Source organism: Myotis lucifugus, unplaced genomic scaffold (assembly GCF_000147115.1).
Source record: "Myotis lucifugus unplaced genomic scaffold, Myoluc2.0 scaffold_1060, whole genome shotgun sequence".
NCBI classification, from domain to species: Eukaryota; Metazoa; Chordata; class Mammalia; order Chiroptera; family Vespertilionidae; genus Myotis; species Myotis lucifugus.
The window spans coordinates 38648-62791 of record NW_005872108.1 but is presented as its reverse complement, the minus strand read 5'-3'; the positions used below and the strand labels follow the sequence as shown (position 1 = coordinate 62791).

Genomic DNA, 24144 nt, shown 5'->3' with positions numbered 1-24144 from the left:
GTTTAATGCTCCTTGCACAGAAAGCTATGCACAGGCACTTTTTGTTCAAATATTTCCCAAATATGCAGCTTTATTTTGTTAATTTTTCTTTCATCTAAACGACTTACTAGTTAATATTCTATCAAATCCTTTGTAGGCAGCTGACTTGTGGGTTTAGGTGTTGTAATGTATGAACTACTAACTGGAGGGTCCCGTTCACTGTGATGGGAAAGAGAACTCCCAAGCTGAGCTACTAGGTCAGACTTAACAAAATAAAATGAATGGTTACTTCAAAGGAACTGATCGAATTTCTGCAATTTGGCTGATGGAAAAAAATAATTAAAAATGGAGATTGGCAAGATTATGTTGAAGTGGTTAATTTACATTTATAAGTACATAGGATGTAGACATAGACCTTTTATATTTCCTCATATTTCATGTGCCCAGAAAGATTTTAAATTTCATAGGGAGTGTGTCATAATTTTTGTGTATTCCAAAGCACTGAGCATTGACAGGGAGCTGCCACAGCCCCTGACCCAGCTGTGTTCCCTGCTAGAGCCCTTTGGAATACGGGGCCCAGAGCAGTTAGGAATACAGGCTCAAGAGCCGTTTAGAATTTGGGGCAAAGAGCCTTTTTCGAATGTGGAGCAAATAGCAGTTTAGAATGTGGTGCAAATAGCAGTTTAGAATGTGAGGTGAGGAGCCAATTGGAATGTGGGGCAAGTAGCCGTTGGCACTGCTTGGCACAGAGCTGGTGGGCACAGAGACGGTGGGCCCAGAGCCTGTGTGCATAGCGATGGACGGTGGACACAGCCTCAGGATGGACGTTACTGTCCGAGAGCTCATGGAGCTCTTTCTACAGAGCCCGTTGGTGGCGGGGGTGAGTGCCCCTGCCTCCCTGTCCCATTTCGGGTGCCCTGGGTCCTCTCCTGACCCCCTGGGGTCTCCACAGACCCCACCCGCCTGGGCCCTGGCAGTCCTGGGACTCAGGGGTCTTCACAGGTTTCCAAACTGGGGCAGGGGTCCTGGCCTGGAGGCCTGAGGGGTTTCCTACTCTGGAGCCCATGCACCAGGTGCAGGACCCCCTGGTGCTTCCAGCCCTGGACTGAGATGAGTTCACCTGCTCCTGCCAGGGGGCTAGGCTGCGGGTCCAGGCTCTAGATGGTTTGACTCAGTGGTTAGAGTGTTGGACTGCTGACCAAAGGGTCGCAGGTTTGATTCCCCGTCAAGGGCATGTCCCTGGGTTGAAGAAGGTGATGTCGGCAGTTGGAGGAGAGGCTGCCCAGTGAGGATGAGACCGTGGGCCTGCGCTCACACCCGGCAGAAAGGGGGAACCAGGTGGTCCTGTGTGGCCTGTGGGGATGAGATCCAGGCTCACCTGAGAAGTATTTCAGGTTATGAAATGTTTCCTCAAAAAATAAGATTGTCATGGACCCAACCTTCTGACATAAGCGCTCTAATATTTTGCCATCTTCACGTTAGATTTTATTTGAAGAATAAGATGCTATCCCTCCTGACCCTCCCCTCCCAAGGCTTACCCTCTTTGTGTGACACATGGATGGACGCGACTGGAATCCCTGGGACAGTTGAGGGAGCTCCCATACTGGGCGGAGTGCTGTCTGGTGGGAAGTCAGTGTCCTCCTTGAGCTAGTGTGACAGCAGCAGTGGTGTGTGAGGAAAGTGCTCTGCTGCAGAGTGTGGCTGCACTTGCTGAGGAGCCTGCCCGCCCCCCACAGGAACTTGGTGGGGCCGAGGGTTAATAATGTCAGTGAGGTGGGTCAGCTGTGGGAGAGTGGGCGTAGGTCCCAGGGGGCGTGGCCTTGGGAGGCGGGTGCTCTCAGGGACCCTCCGCTGCTCCCTGCCCGGCCTCCGCAGCACCTTACCCTTGTGTGCCCTCAGGTGACCCGCCACCAGGAGAGCCTGTTGGACCTGCAGTGGTTGGAGGTCCCAGACATGGCCCTGGAGGAGGTGGAGTACCTCTCTAGCAGCATGACCTGTCGCCTCAGGAGGGTCTTAATAGAGCAAGACCATTGCAGGAAGGTGTGTTTGTGGGTGGCCCAACAGCCTGGGGGACGGTGGGGAGGAGCCTTGGTCTGGGGCCTAGTTATGGCCACGCTCCTCATCCTGACTTCCTCTCAAGCTGCACATTGTCTGTCCTCCTGGCCCATTTCCATGGGGGCAGGACGTGGGCACTTTCCCTGCAGGGCACAGTCCCCTGAGACACCTGTGTGAGGACAGAGGTTGAGCTTGGGGGGCCTGCTCCATTCACTCGGCCCTTCTGTTTCACTAAATATATCCTGGCTTCTTAAAAACTCCCCCACTTTCTCCTGCCTCCCTCCTGGCTTTGCAGTCTCGGCTGCCATCTTCTCTTTTACTTTCTTCCATCTTTTGGTCATTCTTCACCACTTTCTAGTGCGGGCACTGTGCCAGGCACAGGAGCACGCCGGTGAGACCCCTCTGTCTGCCCTGCTGTAGCTGTTCGTGACCATGACCCAGGAGTGGAACACCAGCAGCCGCCCCAGCGAGGACACGCAGCACCTGGCCATGGAGCTGGCGGACACCAAGGCCACCCTGCGTGGCGTCAGGCAGGAGCTGTGAGTTCCCCAGTGACCCCTGTCTTTCTGCTCTTGTGCCGTGTGTCATCACCCATTGCTCGCACATGTGGTTCACTGCCATGCAGTGCAGCAAACGGGGCAGCTCTCACAGTGCCCTGGAGTGACGGGGCTCTGCTTTGAGCTGGGTCCCTGTTGGGCCCTGGGCTAGCCCACACTCTTCCCTCCCCGGACCTGCACAGCAGGGTTCTGCTGGGCCTTTAGGGCTCCTGCTAGTCCAGACATGGCAGACTCAGAGCAGCAGCCTGCCGCTCAGCCTCGGGCCCAGTGTGGGTGCTCTTGGCTGGAGGGAGGATGTGTCTCTCCCGTCCCGTCTGGTGGGCCTGCTGCCCCTTTCGTGCAGCTGGTTATGGCACCATGCCCGGTGTCTGGGAAGCTGCCAGCCTTCACCTCCCTGCCAGGGGGTCTCCATGCCTGCCTGGCTGTGGAGGGAGCAGTGGCTCTGTGGGCTCCTTCCCTGTCTGCACCCTCAGAGGAAAGCTCAGGTCTGTGCTGAAGTCTGAGAGCAGCAGTGACAACTTAAAGCTCACCTTGGACTCCAGAGCATTTTTGCAGCTCCACGCCTAGAAGCCAGGACCCCCTCCTTCCCCACTTTGGTCTCCCAGGTGGTGGGCTTTCCATGTGCTTCTGAGGAACCCTCACCACGTGTTCTCATTGCCCCCAGGGAGGAGAAGACAAAGCAACTGGCAGACACCAGGAATCAGTTGTACCAACTGGTGCTGGAGCTGCAGGCGGCCCGGCACAATGTGAGCAGGAGGCCTATCGTGTGGGCCGCGGGTGGGGGGCTAGGACGCCCCAGTCACCGGGGCCCCAGGTCCAGGAATGTGACCTGGGACACCTCTCCTTCCCGCTCAAAGTGGCGGTGCCCGAGAGCCAGCTGTCCTGGGAGCTGCTGGGGGATGATGTGCTTCAGTGACAGCATGTGGGGCCCACATACAGGGGCCTGCACATGGACCAGCTTGGCCGCTCCTGGCTTCTCCTGGGGCTGCAGGGACTTGGGCCTTTCCCTGAGCCAGGTCCCCTGCCTTTGCCCACCACCCAGAATATGGAGCTGGCAGCCAGAGCCCAGGCTTCCTGTGCCCCGGTCCCTGAGCTGGACTCCCTGAGGGAGAAGGCGAGCCGCGTGGAGAGGCTGGAGATGGAGGCTATGGGCCTCAGGCAGAAGCAGAAGGACATAGTAGAGTTCTATGCATCCCGCATGAAGGTGAGGCTGACCAGGGTAGGTGGCCGGTGGGCACTTGGGTCCTGGAAGAGCGGAGAAGGGGCTGCGATGTCTCCCCAGCTGGCCCTCTCCCTGCATTGCAGACTGACTGCGCGACCCCTGGGCTCCCTCTGGTAGTGGAAGGAATAGGATTGGGAATGTGGTTGAAAGGCCCTGATTCTTCTAGGACTTTTCCTCCTCCTCCTTCATGCCACAATGATGACCTTCTATTCACTAATCTTTTTCTTTAAGACTCCTTGTAATTTCTATGGCTAAATCTTACCAGGACTGCTTCCTCATCTATAAAACAGAGATAACTGTACTAGTTCGTGAGGTTTATACAATGAAAGAGGTAAAACACCTGGTATTTGGGCAAGTCCCATATGAAGCTCTCCATGGTGTAGCCTACTCGGATCCCGAGGTTATGGGTCTGTTCAGAGGAGGGTGTCAGGGCTGAGGGGGGATGGAGACCAAGGCCCAGGCAGGGTTACTGACGCTCTGACCATGCACCCAACTGCCTCACGTGAGCAGTGAGTTCAGGACCCTCTCTTCCAGGCATGTTTGCTCCTCCCACCTACTCAGGGAGTGGCTGTTCCCGCAGGAATGTTGGTGGATCACTGCTCTGCTCCCTGGGGACAAGGCACCCTGGGTGCTGTGCCCAAGCAGCCCGGCCCAGGAGGGGTGGGGTGGGGGCCAGCTCTTGGCTTTGTCCTGGAAATGGCCCCCTGGCCCAGCTGCTGATGAAAGGCATCAATCTGCAGCACAGACAGGTGTGGGGCACAGGCACCCTCCCTCACAGGTAGGAGGGTTGCGGAAGGTCATGTGCAAGCTTCCCCAGGCTGTGCCCTCCGCAGCCTCCTGCACACTGGGGACCTAAGGCAGCCCCCACATCTCAGCCGAACTCTGCCCCGTGGATGGGGTGGGTTTCAGGGCTCAGCCCCTGTCTCCGTGTCTTTTCTGTGCCTGTCCAAGCAGCCTCGCTCAGTCACGCCGACGCAGTGACTGAAGGCCTGTGTGGCACCAAGCCCTGCGCCAGGAGCAGGGGATCTAACACAAAGCAAGACTCGCTCCTGGCACTGGGGAGCTTCTGGGCTTTTGCAGGGCTTCCCATGGGAACCCCTTTTTCGTGTTCTCAAGGTGTGTGCCTCTGGATAACAGCAGCAACATTTCTCATATTGATTAATAATTTTTCTCTGAAACTAGCAATGCCTTACACTTTGCATTAGTAAATGAATTACAAGAGAAACAGAGTGGTCCGTGGAGGCCAGGCCACATAGAGAATGAGTCACACTGTTCTCCGAGGCCCGTGTGCCGGGGCCCAGGGATCAGCGAGGACAGTGCTCACCCCAATTCCGGCTGGGTTTTGAAGGCTGGGTAGGAGTTGGTTGTAAGGGTGAATGGGGCAGGCTGTGCTATGGAACTCAGGGCCTGGGATTATGGTGATACTGGTGAGTACTGGTGGGTAAACCGGCTGGAACACTAGATCCGAATGCTGGGGGCAGTGGCCAAAGAGGGAGAGTTGGACCTTCTTCCTGCGTGAAGCCCCTCCATGTACTCTGGCTCACATCGCTGATACTAGTCCGGGCTCCTTAAGGATGGGGTGCAGGCTGCTGAAGGCAGTGAAGCGACAAGTCTGGAGCTCTCCAGCCTGAATTCAAGCCCAACTTCACCACTGGTTGGCTTTGTGACTTGGGGCTCATTCCTTAATTGACCCAACTCAGCCTCTTCGTGTGTAGGAAGGGACTGTCCCTGCCTCCCTCTGGAGGCTGTTGTGCAGAGTGAATGTGGCAGAGACAGAGAGCACCTAGTGCAGGGTCAGGGTTAGGCAGAGAGGGGGCGGCCAGGTGAAGCCAGAGTCAGTGACCAAACCCTTCCCGCTGCCAGGCTTTGACCAGAACCGTGTCTACTGGAGGTAGGTGTACGGTTTCCCCTCCACCGAGAATCTGGGGTTCTGGCCCATGCGGGGAAATGAACAGGTGATGGATAAGCAGGAGCTACCGGCCTGCTCTCATGAGCGAGGCAAGCCTTGGAAAACTGCTCCCTGAGAGAAACAGACACATCCGCGAGTATCAGTGCTCGCAAACTGTGAGGGCATTCAGGGGAGACTCAGCCGCCTAAGACATGAGTGGCGCTGGGAGGACTCTGGAGGGCAGGACCAGGGCTGAGCGGAATGAACTGAACGGTTCCCCTGTGTGCTGGGCACTGGGATAGGAGTAAGTACCATGGACTCTTCCCATTAGGTGGCCTTTGAGGGCCCAGCCATTGCGTCCCACTCCCAGCATGTGCCTGACACACAGAGGCCCATAGTACTTGTTTGTTGTGTCTTACAGACCCCTCATTTCCAGGAAACTGCTGAGAGTAGGTGTGTGAAATGTTCAAATAGGAAGTGCATATTGACCAAAAGCTTATCTGAATTTTGTTCCAGAACCAAGATCAGTGGAGTGACTGAGAGGCCTAGCCTCAGCCCTCAAACCCAGGACTCTCAGCCCCACCCCTTCTTTGTGAAGGAAAGGGGCTCAGCCAAGCCCTATATCTGTCAGCAGGTGCACTCGTCCAACCACCCGAGGTTGTACGTGTCAGACACTCTCACAGTGTTCCCTTCCCAAAGTTAAATAGCGTCTTTCTTCGGGGATTTTTCCATCTGCCTGGCCTAATGGAGAAGGGCAGGGGCTCAAAAGTGGAGACAGAACTTCCCGCGGCAGCAGAGTCACCCCTAGGTTGTTGGTTTGGGTCCAGATGCCTGGAAGAGCTGTCGTCATGACCAGGGGCCTTAACCTCATTGCTCTCATGTATGTTCTTGCTGACCAGGAGCTGATTGAAGATAATTTTACCCTAATGGACACGAAGGGCCTTCTCCAGGAGCAGCTGACTGTCGCTTGGTCCCGGGTCGATAAGCTATACGAGCTTGAGGAGGAGAACGCGCAGCTGAAATCAAAGCTGCGCCGCCTACATTTGGTAGGACAGGCTGTCATCGCCACGTGTAACACAGATGGGGGCGGTTTTAGGTTCATGTTGTGCTCTTCTCTGATGTTCAGCTACTAGGTTGTTGCTGCCGCCGGCACAATGACCCGCTGATGGCAGAGAGTCGCTTGCTAACTTCAGTGGCTTGAGTGGGCACCACTGAAGGCTCCAAACACAGAGAGGGCCTGATGTTGTGTTGCTTTCCTGTGAGGTTGGATGGATGTGGGCCTCTTTGCAAAAAGGGTCTCCTCTGGCGTTTATGATGTGGGTTGAGCTGTGATGTGTGAGTCCCTATGGCCTTTCCAAGGCGTTAGGCCTGCTAAGGGGCCACAGAGCTGCCGTCATTATAGCATTTGCTCTAAAGCCCTGTGCTGTACGTCACTTTGTTCAGACACCACTCAGAGAACTTCATCCCCTAGGACCTAGGGCAGGGGTGGGCAACCCCTGGCATTCGTGTGAAACATGGCACGCCAGTAACTTTTGCTGGCACTTGAAACCCTCTCATATGATCTTCCATTTACAATTGTGAATCTTTGTTCTCAGTGATGAATTTTGTTAAGTCTCATAATAGGAGTAGCCTGACAGATGAAAGTAGTAGCTCGTGCATATCTCTGAAGGTCACGAAATAATAAATCTGATGTAAAATCTCTGTCATCAGTGATGCAGCAGCAAAAGTCCCACTGATAATATCAAACGAGTCATAAAGTTTTCTGTCAGACTATCAGTGTACATGTATACATTAAAAAATAAATGTATTTTTCATCATCATATACTGTGTTTTTGTTGCTCAAATGAATTTTATTATTTCTTCAAGGTTCTACACATATGTGCACCTTAAGAAATATCAAGTAGGCATCACATGTTCTCAAAAAATTAGGGCTGGCACGCAGAAGAATTTTGAGTCAGATATTTTGCTGATTTTGGCACGCACTCACAAAAAGGTTGCCCACCCCTGACTTAGGGCCTAGGTCACTCGGTCAACATACCTTTCAGTGGTTGTAACTCTCACAGCTGGGCAAGGTGTTGGAGTCATTTCTGTGCAGCTGTGTTTTTGGAAGTGAGCAGGGGCATGGAGGCCCTTCATCCTGGGGGAATGAGGGCAGATGCACAGGGGCCAGGACCTGTCCAGAGCGTGCTCCAGTCCGAATCCTCACCCCATCCCCTTTTCTGCACATTCAGGCCCAGGACACAGACCAGAAACACCTTGAGGAGCTGCAGGAAGAGAACTTGGCCCTCAAGGCTGCACAGGAGCAGAGTGTGGAGGAGTCCGCCCAACTGCGCTGGGAGCTGGACCAGCTGTCAGAGGGTAGGCAGCAGCCGCTGGTGCCGTGGAGCCAACCTGATTGAAGACTATTACACTTTAATAGATAACCAAGGGCCTTCTCCAGGAGCAGCTGACTGTTCGGCTTCTCCCTAAGCCAGGGAGCTGAGCCCTTGGCTCTGAAACTCGTGTGTCAGCCCAAATAAATAGGGTTTTATTCAAGGGCCATTTGGAACTGTTTCATTGCAATTCTCTCCAAGAACATGAAGGGCCTGGCAGCCTTGAAGTCAGGACATGAAATGTAAAGGAAGTGCTGCCAGATTTCTCAGTTCCCATTCAGCTAGACACAGAAGCTTCCAAATGACAGCACGCTGACACCCAGAGGGTGTCTTAGATCTCTCCGTGGAGCACTGGAAGCTCTGGATGCAGGAGATGTCCCCAGTGGTCACTCACCTCCATCATAGTTGTACCCGGGGCATGGTTTCCTCCGTTGATTTCATAATCTGGCAGATGGGTGTAGTCTGCTCTCCATCTTCCTGGGCAGGGGCTGCTCAGTGGCTGCTGTACAGGTGACCCAGGCCTCTACCTCTCCCTCTGTTGTGTGTCCCCTCCCAGCCCTCAGAGGAGGTGTGGGGTTGGCCAGGGAAGGTGGGTGGGGCGGCCATGCAACAGAAGCCTCAGCACCCAGCAAACAACAAGCCAGTTCCTGTGTCCAACAAGAGCGCGCGTGCACCTGTGAGTGCAGGTCAGGCTTTGCTTAGAGCTCTGCAGAGCCAGGAAGGTCTTTGGCTGGTTTTTCAATTCTGAGCAACATTCCTAAGCGTCATGGAAAGGCTGTTGAAAGCAGCTGGGTAGTCCTCTCTCCAAGGCGTCCTATCTACTCCAAACCTAAAATCAGTTCATTGAATTATGAGTCTGTGTGAGAAGTTAGTTTTTTTCTGTGGTTTGGTGTCTCCTCACTCCTGGGAATCCAGGCTCTGGGAGTTCAGGTTCCTGGGGAACACCACTGCCCCCTGGTGGGACACAGAAGTAGTGCTGGCTGGCAGGGACTGGCTCAGACCAAATGTACTTGTTAGAAGCCAAGGTGGCTGATGGGGCTGGAAAGCCTCCCTGATTCAGATGCTCAGTGTAGCTCATGAGCCCTTTCAGGTCAGTGACTGACTGACTTCTTGATGTTCCCAACTCCTACTGCTTAGCTGGAGGCTCACGAACAAAGTGTGAATGTACTTTTGTGTGGTTGGGGTGGTGGCTTCTTGAAACAGAAAGGCCTGGTTTAAAGTACTGGCTCCTCTACTTGTTAGCCAAGTGACCTCTTCTGCACCTCAGTTTTCTTATCTGCAAAATGGGGGTAATGAAGCTGCCTCACAGGATTGCTATGGGTATCTTGTGAGAGGAGACAGTGAAGCGTTAGGCTGTGCCTAGCCCACGGGGCGCCAACAAAGGATAGCTGTTCTTATCGTCCTTGTCTTATCCAAAGATACCTTGTCTTATCCTTGTCTTATCTTATTTTGCTTCTTGGGGTGCTCGTGAGCAGCCCTACTAGCAGTACAGTGCGATAAGGCTCCCAGGGTTGAGTGTGTGGCCTGGAGGGACAGGTGAGGGAACAACCCTGACCCCTCAGACATTCATGGTTTCCTCCTGAACAAGCCATGGGACTTATCCAACGTCATGTACCTCCTGGTGGCAGCGAAGGGCCGCGAACTCCCATACTTCTCAGGTTGGGCTCCCTTTTCTGTTCTGCATTCAAGCTGTTTAAAAGCAACAGAGGAAATCTGCCTTTTTCTGGCTTTACCTTATGTTTTCATCTCGCCTAGAATTTTTCATGCAATTTGGCTATACTTTCTCATTCTTTTTCTTTTTCTTTCTTAATTTTTGCTTATGAGAATGAACGGAAGAACTCGTCAAGGGAGGACTGGATCTCGCTTGGCTGAGAGGGTGGTGCGAGCTGACCCGTAGAGGACTCTAGAGCAGATGCAATCGGCTGTGGATCTAAGCAGGGTGTTAAGTCAACGTGGCCTTGTGGTGCACATGTCGAGACGTATGATGACAGGCTGAGTCGACTTATGTGCCTCTTAATGTCAGCTATTTCTTCCCAAATGTCCTTTAGGTCTCTCAAAACATGGTCTATCATTTCTATAATGACCTGAAGTTGGGGAGCAGATGTTTCAGGAGGTTTCTTTAACACGTCGATCAGCTGGAGAAGCGCGGTTCTAATGCTGCAGGCTGATTCTGCAGATTGAGTCTGGGCAACTGACAGCATGCCCTGTACTTGGCTAACTGTCTGCTCCATTATCTCAGAATTGAGTGGCACAGATTCTTGAGTAGTTGCTATCTCCATTATTTCCATTGTTTCAGATTCTGATTTAATCTCTTTGTGTGGCTGGATCGCTTGAGAACCTTTCCTTGCCTCCACTATGGCAGCATGTGCTATTTCTTGGGATAATTTGGTCTTCTTCTGTCTCCTGGCAGCTCTCGCTCTTGTCACTGGATTGGACATCGTAGTGGCTGGTCTCTAGTAGCCTTTCGACAATTATCTCAAGGGCCCTAATGAGAACTCTTAATGACATTGTGTCCCTGTCTCATTCTTTTTCAATGCAATTGTGAAAGTACAAAATGAAATCTCTGACTGAAGGAATTTACCCAGAGGTGGCAAGTACTGGGCATATGTGCCCCATAGCCTCTTCCACCCACAGACATGCGGGTCAATGATCCTGTCCCCTCTAAACCCTCGGCTGAGCCTCCCGGACTCCCACCACTCTGAGGCTGGCACGGAGAACACACTCTCTTTGCCATCTGTTAGTCTCTGCAATCCTTGACTTGATGGTCAGGTTACAATTTTGTAAAAAAGTGGTTCCAGCAGTTCCATCATCTTGAACTTTTGCATTGGCTTCTCTCTACCATCACCTGCTTTCTTCTTAAGCTCTGCTTGCTTCCCTAACAATCCCAGCGGAGCCAGCAGAGGGGTCATAACCGCCCGAGGAACCCTCAGGTGCAGACAGCAACAGCACCCTGGGAAAAAGGGAGGGCACCCAGATGACCATCCCGGCCCCCAAAACCTAGGGCTCAGGGTGATGGCCGACTCAGGGCTGGGGACAGAGAGCAGAAGCTGAGGCCTCTGGAATATGGACTCTGACTCCACTTTACTCTTCAGCCTCCAGCTGCTTCCTGAAGCTGGACCAGGAGAAGCAGAGTCTCCAGGGCACCATCCAGGGGATGCAGGATGCCTTCCTGGCCCTGCAGGAGAGCAGCCTCCAGCGCCAGGAGCTGGAGGAGGAGAACCAGCAGCTCAGCAAGCAGGTACCTGTGGGTAGTGTCCGGAACATACAGGCATGTAAGTGGCCAGGGGGAGCACCCAGGTGTCGGTGAGCATGCGCAGCTGGGGGACAGACAGAGACCAGTGCAGCCACCGTTATGGTAGGGGGACAGGAGGCCTCCTGGAGAGGCATCACTAGGCAGCAGGAGGAGTCCCTGCAGCAGTGAGACTGCACACGATGGACCTCTGTGTGCCTCGCTGCCTTCATCTGTGAAATTGGGTTGCATTGCACCCACCAGTAGGTGTGGTGAGGATGGTGTGAGTTAGTGCCGGCAAAGGGTCCAGCGCGTGGTAAGTGCCTCATGGAAGGAGAGCAGCGCCCTGTTAGAAAGCACCGGACGGGGTCCAAGTGCGGAAGCGGGCACACAGTTGCAGGTCCCTCATGCAGGTCCCTCACGCAGCGTCCTGCACCCCCAGCTCTGCAGCATTTCCGGTTCCGCAGGGGGAGAATGTCACCTCAAGGCCTTGGCACCGCCCATCCGGGTCCCTTCCCTTCTCTGAGGGCTCCAGTCGCTGCTGCCAGTCGCTCAAGGACTCTGGTCCAGATGCCTGGCCCAGTCCTCTGGGAAGGAGGGGGTCCCCCGCTGGGTCGCCTTGGGCCTGGCAGGAGGGCGCTGTCTGTAGAGACTGTCACGGGCGCTGAGGCCAGCGGGCTGAGGCCATTGAGGGGAGCGCGAAGGGCCACCGTGTTCCTGGTCGCGGGGCACAGGGACCCGTCGTTCAGGGCCATCTTCCAAGGCGGCCGCTGTGTCCGTCCCAGGTCCCTCAGTCCAGGGAGGCCTCCGCGCTCCGCAGGCCAGTCCAGCCTGTGTTGGGCGCGGGGACGCCTGCTCCACAAGCCTCCCTGGGAGCCGTGGCTTTCATGGAGCACCCGCCTCCGAGCTTGCGCACTGGGTTGATGCTGGTCAGAGGAGCGTGATGACATTTACTTAGGGACGCCTGGTTGCTGAGGACTTGGGCTTCGGAGAGTGCGCAGTGGGAGCATCAGGAAGACCCCTTGGCCTCACGTGGGAGGGCTGTGCTGAGCCGTGGCGGTGGCTGGAGCGGATCCCTTCCCACCAGGCGGGGCCAGTGATAACAGTGAAAATCCCAGAAGGTAGGATGGCAAAGCAAAGCGGTTTGCATTTCTGAATCTCCAACATGGACTATCTGTTACTTATGCAACGAATCTACTTAATGCAAAACAACTCTTTGGAAGGCCCAGCAAAACCCAGTTTCCTCAGGAAGTAGCGATGCCTCCCAGGATGTGAGTCGTCATAGTCCAGCGTCATGTGGGCATTCAAGCCCGGCCTCTACATCTCCTCACAGACACGGAAGGGCCTGGATAACATGGCCCCATCACCACAGGCAATTGGGAGATCTCTCTCTCCTCCAGAAAACGTTCAGAAACAAGCAGTGATGAGACAGAGGCCATAGGGCGGTGAATGTGCTTCTCCACGGCTGGATCAGTCAGGATTTCCCCATCAGTTCAGTCACATAATCGTCGTTATCAAGAGTCTCCAAGCTCCCAATGGCGTCAAGACACACCGTCATCGCTGCGTCAACCAGGCACAGCTCTCCTCCCTGCCCAGGAGCAGACACGATAGCCGTGAGCAGCACCCAGAGGACACGGAGATGGTCACTTCCGTGAGGACAGGAACCACCTGGCTGGAGCCACGACCAGGACAACAGAAGAGGCAGCAGGAGAGCTGGGAAGGGGCTTCATCCCCAAACGAGCAAGTGTCCAAAGGACAGTGTTTTTATAGGGTCATCCTAGGCTGAATTGGTCTGGGAACGTTTCGTTAAAACTGTACAGAGCAGTTTTATAAGTTGCCACATTTCTTTATAAAATTTTTTAAACATATAGCTATCCTCTAATACAGAACTGAGACTTGTGATGACAGCTTTAGCATGGATAGCCTTTCACCTCAGGGCTTCATGCAGAGGAAAGGGTTTTATGCAAAAGGAAGTTCCACAATTCCTAATCGTTTTAGAAATTGAGGAAGGTGCGTGTTGTATGTATTGGTTGTATCATAAAGAAAATATTTTAATGCTCTATTATCTATTGTATTGCAAGAACCTGCTTATTAGTGAATCACATTTTGTGTATATAATAGAAAACACTCAAGTTGGTAGTCTAAAATACAGTAGTATTTTGTTAACAAATGAGAAAATGTCATTTCAATGATTCATTTTACTAACATTTGAGAAAGATTATTGGTGAAGTTTGGGATAAATCATATTGTTTAACTTCATAAAGAATGTAAGTGTAAGTTCTGTGACATGCTCTTTGAGTTTTTCCCTAATTGGTTATCAAGTGTGAATGTTCACATCCTATTTCATTCTAAAATATTAGAGTTTTCTCATTAAATCATGTTTGAATAACTGAAGTCACTCAGGAAGTTAAATATCTCTAAATGAATTTTTTTAAATTAAAAATTCAGTGCTAGTGTAAATTCTCCTTTTCAGGAAGAACAAAAATGCAAATGCGGAGTCAGATAAAATGATTTTCTGAAAGTATGCTTGTTTGAGAAAAGGTTCACAAAGCCTTTAAGTGCTGCCTCTATTACTCAAACTTCAAAAGTTTACAATTTTTAAAGTCCCCAGGGTATGTGTGCAAGGACACATTTTATTAGAGGGATTATGCATGTTGTCTTTCTGTTTGAACATTTGAATGAGTTAAGTCTTATACACTTTCTAGTTTTAAAAATTTTAAATCCTGTTAAAGCTTTTATGTATCAAGATGTTTCCCTTTAATTTTAGAACTAGTTTATAAAGGATTTATTCAGATCCTGTTTAATAACTACAGCATTTTGTACTGTTACTTTTTAATATATTGAAAACATAAAACAAACAAACAAAGAATAAAACAGAAAACACTGGTGGGTCCCGGAGGGAGGCAGCAATGGAAGACACGCTCCCGTGTGGAGACCGTGGATGGGCCGTTTCAGGGCATGGCTGCTGGTGACAGGAGCGCAGTGCTCATTCTCTCCTTTCGGTCGAGGGCATGAGTAAGAAGAGATGGCTGGATGGCATTGCCTTTCTGGACAAACCAGGTCTTCCCAGTAGCGCAGTAGAACAGAAATCAGCAGGACAGACAGGCTCACCAGCCAGGTTCATCCTACAGTTACCAGGACCCCATTCACATGGCAAGAAGGGCCCTGAGAGGCTAGCGACGGCCTCCCTGAGCAGGTCATTCTGGGTCAGAGGGCCTCAGTCCATGTAGCCACCACGGGTGACACAGCTGCGTCGTGGGCTCTGAGCACACCGTGACGGGTGCCAGGATTCCGGATGAGGGAGGCACAAGGGCACTCCTGCTTGCTGACCCCCTGGCAGGACTGGTGCTTTCAGGTGTCTGGGTGTCTGTCCCGACCGGCCCAGGGGTCCTGCCAGCATCATTTGCTGAGGCTGCCCCGGCAATGGCAGGGACATGGGCTGCAGACCAGAGACCTGGGTCCCGCTGGTCATGGCTCTGCTGGAACTTCATCTCTGGGTGAGGCTTGGGACAGCCCCTCCTCCTGTGAAGTGGTTTCTCCAGGCCTCTCGTGGGATGTTCAAGGTTCAGTGACTCACCCTTCTCCTCCTTTGAGGATCCGTGTGCCTCGCAGCAGAGCAGCTGCCAAGCAGTGTGTCCTCTCCCTGGGGGCCGGGAGGAAGCCCCTCCTCATGCTGCGTCTCTCTGTGCAGCGCAGCTCAGGGAAAGCCACCAGAAAGTCTGGGTTTTAGATTCATGTGGGCTGGGCACAGTGAATGTCTCTGTAAATGGCAGCCCGACCTTGGCTGAGATAGAAAGGCTTGACCTTTAGAAAGATGAGAACCTCCAATGGGGCGGGTCCCCAGCGGTGAGCTGCAGAGGCCTGTGCTGTAGCCTCTGGCCCAGCTCCCGGCAGGGATGAGAGATGACCCCTGACACTTCTCCTGCCCTCGGGGTCCACTCTGGTCCCTCCTCCACACACACAGCTGCCGCCTCCCCACATGACTCCTTAGCCCTGTCTCTCGGGTCCCATCCCCTGCTTCCTCTCCATCAGTTCCTTGTAGGACTCCGGGCAGTCCTGCCACAGCCCTTGGGAGGCCTGTCTTGGCTCCGAGCCCCTGGTGGGAGGGAGGGGCTCCCTGTCCTGCTCAGCCTGCTCGGGGCTTGGCTGCATCACATGTCCTCCCTCATGTTGGATTGATGGTGCATCTGGGCCATCAGCTAAAAACCACAGGGGACATGGCCTGACATTGACCTCCCTGGAGCCAGGACAGGCCCAGCCTTGGACACGTCCAGACAACATGGCCCTCTGGGAGGTGTCTGAGAAGGAGAGACAAGGGTCAGCCAGGACAGGTGGCCCAGAGTCCCAGGCCCCCCGGTGCCAGCTTGGCTCTCCCACCACCCAGTGTCTCCCAAGCTGTAGGCTCCCTTCCGTCTGTGTAAACCTTAGTTCCCGAAGTTCATGTCCTTCCCTGTAACTCACGACCCTTCTGTGGACCTTAGAGAGGGTGTGTCCCCCACCCTCACTTTGCACTGACACCTAAGAGTTCATTCCTTCAGGCAGGAGTCCTGGTTTTGAGAGGAAGAGGGGCAGCACTTTGGGGCCTATCATGGAAACACAAGCGCAGCACAGGGACTGATGGGCAGGCCCCTGGCATCCGCGTGCTCTGGGGAGTTGGAGCCTCCCCACAGGAGCCCTCGGCCCAACCCTGGTGCTTTGAGGAGGATGGAAACCCATCTCGGCCTAGTGAGCTCTCCCTAGGGGAAGGGAGGGCCTTCATGCAAGGACAGGAGTGAGGGCTCCAGTTCCACCGCAAAAAGAAGCAGAGAAGATGAGGGTGTCCAGCGGGGGTGTCCAGCCAGAGTAGCGGTGCGTGTGTACAGGGGGCAGTCACATCTTCAGACCAGAAGCAGCCACACCAGATATGCAAAGGTTGGACATAACATTCCTTTCACTGGGACAGACGGGGCGGCAGGGGAGAAGGATTAACAGTAAGATGGTGAGGGGGGAACAAGGCCAAGACTGGCAGAGCAGGAAGAGAGAAGCCTGGTTTCTGGATGGTGTCCCTGAGCCACTGCACCAGCACTGGGCTGCCTACCCTAGGGCTTGCTGTATTGTGGGGGTGGATTAATCCTGGAGGTTCTCCAGGGCTCTGAGTATGAAGTTGGACATTTGAAGGGGGATCTTTGTCCTGCGGGCTGTCCCGTGTGCAGCAGGACATTTTCAGCATCCTGGCCTCTCCCACCACAGCCAGCAGCACCTCCCCTCTCCTCCCCCAAGTCATGACAATCAAAAACAAGATTGCCAGTGTCCCTGGGGGCAATATCTGCCCCCCCCCTCCTGCCCTGCTGTGGCTGGAATTGTTGGTCTGACTGGAGCTGACAAGGAAACTGGTATCCTGGGAATCACTGCTGGATTCCCAGGACATCCTATGATCCTGGACTCTCCCTCTTGCAGGCCGGGGCGCCAGGGGAGGCATGGCGCTGGAAGGCCTACCTCCTGGGCTCTCTCAGCCCCTGGCTGGACACCCCCGCTGGACACCCCCATCTTCTCTGCTTCTTTTTGCCATGGAACTGGAGCCCTCACTCCTGTCCTTCCATGAAGGCCCTCCCTTCCCCTAGGGAGAGCTCACTAGGCTGAGATGGGTTTCCATCCTCCTCATGACCTCCCAGGTGGTCATGAGTTTGGTGTCAGTGGGAAGGGACAGCACCATGGGCCTCGCCTGGGAGTCGCACCTCAGGGCCCACCCTGAGTCTGAATCTGGATCCATCACAGTGTTCAGGTGTTCAGGTGTCTTCCCCTAGGGAGAGCTCACTAGGCTGAGATGGGTTTCCATCCGCCTCATGACCTCCCAGGTGGTCATGAGTTTGGTGTCAGTGGGAAGGGACAGCACCATGGGCCTCGCCTGGGAGTCGCACCTCAGGGCCCACCCTGAGTCTGAATCTGGATCCATCACAGTGTTCAGGTGTTCAGGTGTCTTCCCCTAGGGAGAGCTCACTAGGCTGAGATGGGTTTCCATCCGCCTCATGACCTCCCAGGTGGTCATGAGTTTGGTGTCAGTGAGAAGGGACAGCACCATGGGCCTCGCCTGGGAGTCGCACCTCAGGGCCAACCCTGAGTCTGAATCTGGATCCATCACAGTGTTCAGGTGTCAGGCACAGAGTGTGAGACCTGCGGGTCCAGGCAGCTCACGTTCAGGGAGTGGGCACCGGTGGGTCCCGCAGAAGAGCTCTGTGACGGGCTGCTGATTGGGCTTCGTCCAGGCAGGACGGAACTGGTCTGGCCTGGGCAGCAGTGGGGTGTGGAGGGGGAGCCACATGGGGAACGAGCACAGGCCATGGTGTTCCATTTACTTGGAGGGGAAAGGAGGGAGAGAGATGGCAGAGGACCCCTCAGAGCAGCTGGATGAATAGGAATGTCACCAACTGGGTGAAGTCCCGGTAGGACATCCAGTGGTGGCTGCTGGCCCCAGGAATGTGGCCTGACCCTCAGGACAGTAGTGGACACGGCCTAAGATGGAAGCATTGAGAGTGAGCAGTGGAAAGCTGGGAGGGAAGCTGACCGATTGGTGTCCATGGCCTTTTTCTCTACCATGAGCTGGAAGTACACACCATGGGCTGAGAGGTGATGGTCTGGGTGTGGGGAGCTCACTGTGCAACTAGGCCTGACCTGGGCAGCGGCTCAGGGATGCCACCCAGGAGCCAGGCTTCTCCCTTCCTGCTCTGCAGTCTTGGCAGTGGCTGAAGTACTTCCCCAAGAAGTGGGACGGAAGGTTTTCCCTTGTTAAAAGGTCTGATAAAGTGTTCCCTGGGGCTGACAGGTTTTGGGTTTGCTTTAAAACACAGTTCACTCCCTGAAACGGACTTTTGCATGGGCTGGGTCTTTGGCTCTGCAGATTGAAGACTTGCGAGTCCAGATGGAAAGAGAAAAGCAGACCAACCAGGATCTGGAGATCCTCAGTGAGGAGCTGATGGAGGAGAGAGAACAGCTGCTCTGTGACATAGAGACCCTGAAGGCTGAGAGAGCCCAGGAGGTAGGCCCTCCAGTGCCCATGCCTCCTCTGGTGCCCCTACCTGCAAGACGGAGAGTCCAGGATCATAGGATGTCCTGGGAATCCAGCAGTGATTCCTGGGTTACCAGTTTCCTCATCAGCTGCAGTCAGACCAGCAATTACAGCCACGAAAAGGGGGAGGGGCCAGGGACAGTTATTGCCCCCAGGGACACTGGCAATCTTGTTTTTGAATGTCATGACTTGGGGGAGGAGAGGGGAGGTGCTCCTGGCTGTGGTGGGGAGAGGCCAGGATGCTGAAAATGTCCTGCTGCACACGGGACAGCCCGCAGGACAAAGAAACATCCCACTTCAAATGTCCAGCATCACTGAGAAGCCTGGCAAACCTCCAGGGTTGATCTACCTCACAGTACAACAAGCCCCAGGGTAGGCCTCCCAGTGCTGGGTCAGGGGCTCAGGGATGCCACCCAGGTCCCAGGCTTCTCCCTTCCTGTTCTGCAGTAAATCAGAAGAAGCCTTAATCAATAAGCCAAATTTATTTGGAGTCCTATTCATTTTTGCTAGCCCTAGCGGGCCCAGAGGAACTCTTGCTTCTCAAATTCTGGAGCCCAATATGGTGGAAGTCTTTTCAATTTATATGTTTTTCAGCTCTTTGTTTTCCAAATTTAGAATGAGACTTCAGGACCTTCTGAGAAAAAGTCCTGTTTGCTCGGACAGGGCCATGAGACCATATCTCAAGGCCTGGCCAGGTGCCAGCACTGACAACTCTGTCTGGGGCAGAGTTTATGTCCTCTCTGGAGTGGGGAGTAGTCTTATTTCCCTATTATTTAAGCAAGCAAACGTTTACAGAGTAGCAGGGTTAAAGTTTTAAACAGCAGTTTTTACCCAAGATGGAGGTTACTATACTTCAAAAAGTGATCTGTGGGGCTCACAGGTTTCAGGTTTGCTTTAAAACACAGTTCACTCGCTGAAACGGACTTTTGCATGGGCTGGGTCTTTGGCTCTACAGATTGAAGACTTGCGAGTCCAGATGGAAAGGGAAAAGCAGACCAACCAGGATCTGGAGACTCTCTGTGAGGAGCTGATGGAGGAGAGAGAACAGCTGCTCTGTGACATAGAGACCCTGAAGGCTGAGAGAGTCCAGGAGGTAGGCCCTCCAGCGCCATGCCTCCCCTGGCACCCCTGCCTGCAAGAGGGAGAGTCCAGGATCATAGGATGTCCTGGGAATCCAGCAGTGATTCCCGGGTTACCAGTTTCCTTGTCAGCTCCAGTCAGACCAGCAATTCCAGCCACAGCAGGGCGCGCGGGGGGGGGGGGGGGCAGATATTGCCCCCAGGGACACTGGCAATCTTGTTTTTGATTGTCATGACTTGGGGGAGGAGAGGGGAGGTGCTCATGGCTGTGGTGGGAGAGGCCAGGATGCTGCTAAATGTCCTGCAGCACATGGGATAGCCCGCAGGACAAAGATCCCCCTTCAAATGTCCAACTTCATACTCAGAGCCCTGGAGAACCTCCAGGATTAATCCACCCCCACAATACAGCAAGCCCTAGGGTAGGCAGCCCAGTGCTGGGGCAGTGGCTCAGGGACACCACCCAGAAACCAGGCTTCTCTCTTCCTGCTCTGCCAGTCTTGGCCGTGGCTGTTGTACCTCGCCAAGAAGTGGGCAGGAAGAATGTGGAGGGTGAAGAGACAGAGGGAAGGCCTCCCGGGATCCTCTGTGGACATCTCATTGGCCACACCTGACACATGACTAACCCTAGCTGCAAGGGAGGCTGGGTATCAGTACTTGAGTTCTTCAGCCTCTATAGAGCAAAAAAGGGGGCTTGGGGTGGTGCTGTGTATACATAAGAGACATGCATCCACCCTCCCCTGATACAGCTTCCAGTCTAGCAGGTTGAATGATAGGTGACAAGTCAGGTGTCTTCAGACCTGTGCTATTGAGGGAATATACGTGGGTCCAGGGAGAGTCTTATTAGGTGCAGGACATTTAGAATCGTGGTGCAGGGCTTCCCTGCAGTGTAGTCAATCACACTGAGCCCTGGAGGATGAGAAGGAGCCAGAGAACCTGGAGGCTGGGGGTGGAGGCAGGTGAGCATTCACAGCAGAGGGAAGATCATGTGCAATGTCTGCAGGGGAGAGTGGTGTGAGGAGCGGCCACAGGGGTAGGCGGTCAGCTCTCGGGCCACTGTGGACCAGGGTAAAAAGCCAAAGGAAATCACTTTCATTGTTTTAAGAGAAGATGCGGTTTCTGTTTCTAAGTCATCTGGCTTCTGTGAAAGTGTTTAGACTTGAACTGTCTGGGTGGGGATCTCCATGCCCTTCACCTTGTGTCCACATCAGGCCTTTGGGAAACGTTAGGACGTCCTTTGGGTCCATGATGAGATGAACATTCCAGGCCTACACTTTGGGCTCCCAGTTTGGATGAAATCACGCCTGTGTCCTTTCCATTGTGTTTTCCTGCAGATCAAGGATCTTGAACAAGTGGTGCTTTCGCTACGGGAGAGTTCACAGGCCAGCAGTGAGGCCTGCTTGCAGGACATCGAGAATGAGAACAAAGTCCTCCACCAGACAGTGATGGAGACCAGCAGCAGAGTCAGCAAGCTGGAGTGGGAGCGGCAGCAGCTGCACCGGGCGCAGGAGCTGGAGCAGGAGCTGCATCGGCTGCAGGAGGAGAATGAGAAGCTGGCCATGGAGGTCAGCGCCCTGACGACGGCCCCCGAAAGGGTCCACGCCCTGGAGCGGGAAAGCCAGGACCTGTTGCTGGAGAACCAGAGGCTGCAGACGTCTCTGGACACCCTGCAGCCTGAGGGTCTGGAGCGGGACATGCAGCTGGACAGCAGGGTAATTCTGGCCTCAGAATGCGTTAGGACGCATTCCTCCCTGGTCAACTCTCTGGTGGTTTGAATGCGGTTGGATGGGTGTTGTGAAAATATTGGTTAATTGGGTTGGTATTGCTGTTCAGGTTCTCTATGTCCTTACTGAATTTCCATGTACTTTTCAAAGTGGTCAGAGAGGGTACCCAAGGAGGTTATCCAGAGAAAGGGCATAAATTGCTCAAGAAAAGTCACATGTGTAGACAGGTGCCCAGGACTAAGCTTAGGCCCATGTGACAGTCTGTTTCTGCCGTGGGCCTTCCCAGAGCAGTTCCTTGAGTGCAGGTAGAACTGTCCTCAGCACGGCTGGGTTTTGCCAGTCCCGAGGGTCCTGCTATTTTTGTGTCAAAACTTGACCTTCTCTTGGCCCTTCCCTGTGTGGGAGGACGTGGGGATCCAGGGATCCGGAGTTTGTGGTCCCCCTGGGCCTGAACCTGGTGAGGCATCATCCCCTTCTCCCTCCTGGAAGGTGGAAAATTCCACTCTGAGCCCCCAGAGCGCCTCGCTCACTGCGCTCATAGAGAAGAACACGCAGCTCCAGCACCAGCAACTGGCGGCAGCCCACGAGGCCCTGCAGCGGGAACACGCGTGCCTGGGCGCGCTCCATGAGCACCTGTCTGGGGAACACGAGGCCCTCATGGATGAGTACAGCCGCCAGAAGACACTGCTGCGACGGACCCTGGAGCTGGAGAGCAAGGTGCTCAGTGACAGGTGGGTGCCTGCGGCTGGGGGTGACTGACCGGCTCCCCGGGCTCCTGTCCCCCCTTCACTCTGTTCCCTCATGTTTTCTCTGTCCCGCTGCTTCACAGTGAAGAGAAGTAAATCCACCATCTCCCTCAGCGATGTGGAGTTGGTGCGGCTGGAGACTGAGGGGCAGGAGGGTCCCCCAGGGGAGAAGGGTGTGCCCACAAATCCCAGCTCAGGGAAACCAGGTGTCAGCATTGGGGACCCAGCTCCCCTGGGCATTCCTACCCCCTCTTCCTTTTCTCTCCAAACCAAGGACAAGGAGGGGAAGTCACCACAGCTGCCGATGTTCAGGGGCGTGCCTTACCGAGCTCCCCAGGCCTTTTCCCTGTCCAAGTCTCCAAGTCTGGGCTTCTGATTTTCTTTTTTTACTTTTAATTTTGGAAACTTTTGAATATATGGATGTGTACAGAATGGTATAGTGAAAACCCGGTATTCCCCTCACCTGCAGCAGCATTACCAATACTCGGCCATTCTCATGTCACCTTTACCTCTGACTCTTCATACACCTTTTTTTTTTTTTAAAGTAAAATTGATGTACCTTAAATGCATAAATCTTAACTTTGGGCTTTTGCCAAATCAGGGCTTTGTGTGCATGTAGTCACCCAACTTCGGCCAAACTCCTGCCCAGCAGATCCCTGATTAGAATGGCCCCGGGAGGTACAGCGGGACTCACAGCCAGGGGGAAGTGAGATGTACAGAGAACTCCAAGGTGGGGGCGGGGAGGGGGAGAGATGCGATAAAGAGAGGCTCTCCACACTTGGAGCAGCACAGGAGGGAGCTGTCCACCTTCTGTGCTTGTGAGTTGTCCCTGCTGAGGTCTTCCCTTGCCTCTGTCTCAGCAGATGCCAGGCAAAGGCTGGGGCTTCCCTAGGAGCAGGTGAGGTGCAGGGATTTGGCATCACAGGGACCAGGGAGGGCGCTGAGCCTGCAGAGCCTGTGGAGGGCGCCTGCTGCTGCATGAACTTGGGGGCAATGATGTTCATTTACGCACTCACCCAGTGCTGTATGTGAACTCTCTGCAGAGCCTTCCACCCCTTTCTCCACCCAGATTCCCTTCCTTTGGGGGTGCCGGGACGTCTGCTCCTATCAGACTCTCATTCCTTCCCGCCAGAATGAGTATCTTCTGCCTCTTGGCATCTCCTTCTCTGCCTCCTCCGCACCCATCCTGTGTTCACGACACGCTTAGTGAGCACCCACTGGGCGCGTGGTGCTGTCTAACGTGGTGGGAATGCACCCAGCTGACTACTGATGGGAGCCTCCTGTGGTGCCCACCCCGCACCAGGCGCTGCGGGCCTTACCCTCAATGCCCTATGATAACCGTGTGGATATATTCTTATGTCTGTTCACATGGGAAGGTTTGTGCAGGTGGCATTTGACTGCTCTGAGGGAGGAGTTCATTGTTCTGCCTGTGACTCCTTGCTTGGTGGACCGCCTGTGTGATTCAGTGGTTTTTGCTGGTTGGACAGATAGCAGGAGGCCCTTGGTGTGTCTGCAGCATGGCTGCAAGTTGTAGGTGGAGGTGCCTGGAACACAGGCTGGGGGCTCTGTATTCATTTCACCTGACACTTGACTGGGACACTCACTCCTTCATTCCCCTGGCGCACATGCACTGGGTGTCAAGCCTAGTACCAGGGATTCAGTGGGGAGTAAGACTCCCAGTTTCTGCCCTGCAGGAGGGTGGTTACTAATGGCTACGATATGCTTGACCCTGTGCTTTTCCAAGACACAACAGGGAAGCAGGAGGTGGGGACCCTAATGGTCCGTGGCCCTGTTTCTCAAACCTGGATGAGAAAGATCACCGCCCTGAAAGCCCAGCAGAGCCCCCACCCCCACCTTCCACGTCCCACGTCCCGTCCTGGCAGGCTCCACCCATGGCTAAAGGCCACAGGAAGGAACGTTTGTCTTCTCACAGCGGACCGAGCAGGTGTCTGAGTTTGAGTACCCACAGGTCTTGGCTCCAGGCAGAGGTTACAAGTACAGCTGATATGGGGTTGGGGGAGGAGGGGCGGGTGAGGATGGAGTGCTGAGGGCAGGGGCTGAAACCATGGAACCTGGGTGGTCTCTGTCAGCCTGTCTCTGGGTGTGGACACCTCAGGAAGGAGGTCTGGAAAGGCATTTGCCTGCCTGGGGAAGATTGAAAGGTGATGACTCAGTCTCCACCTTGGACCTAGGGGGTCCACCCGAGTCAGCCCTGAACAGGGAAGTTTCCTGCAGGAGGAGGAACAGCCTGGGG

The 24144-nt window shown here is 54.1% G+C and overlaps 1 protein-coding gene across 1 annotated transcript in view; it reads left to right on the top strand.

Annotated features, from left to right (window-relative positions):
• The first annotated feature begins 775 nt into the window (after positions 1 to 775).
• The window catches only part of LOC102438391 (protein Daple-like), a 33235-nt gene continuing 9866 nt past the window's right edge, over positions 776 to 24144 (top strand). The window contains exons 1-12 of the mRNA XM_023747931.1: positions 776 to 859; positions 1879 to 2019; positions 2455 to 2573; positions 3256 to 3337; positions 3634 to 3795; positions 6601 to 6747; positions 7933 to 8059; positions 10370 to 10390; positions 11121 to 11311; positions 18177 to 18314; positions 20755 to 21132; positions 21634 to 21875. Of these exons, the coding sequence (XP_023603699.1) occupies positions 776 to 859; positions 1879 to 2019; positions 2455 to 2573; positions 3256 to 3337; positions 3634 to 3795; positions 6601 to 6747; positions 7933 to 8059; positions 10370 to 10390; positions 11121 to 11311; positions 18177 to 18314; positions 20755 to 21132; positions 21634 to 21875 (1832 nt within the window). The remainder of the gene's footprint in view (positions 860 to 1878; positions 2020 to 2454; positions 2574 to 3255; positions 3338 to 3633; positions 3796 to 6600; positions 6748 to 7932; positions 8060 to 10369; positions 10391 to 11120; positions 11312 to 18176; positions 18315 to 20754; positions 21133 to 21633; positions 21876 to 24144) is intronic.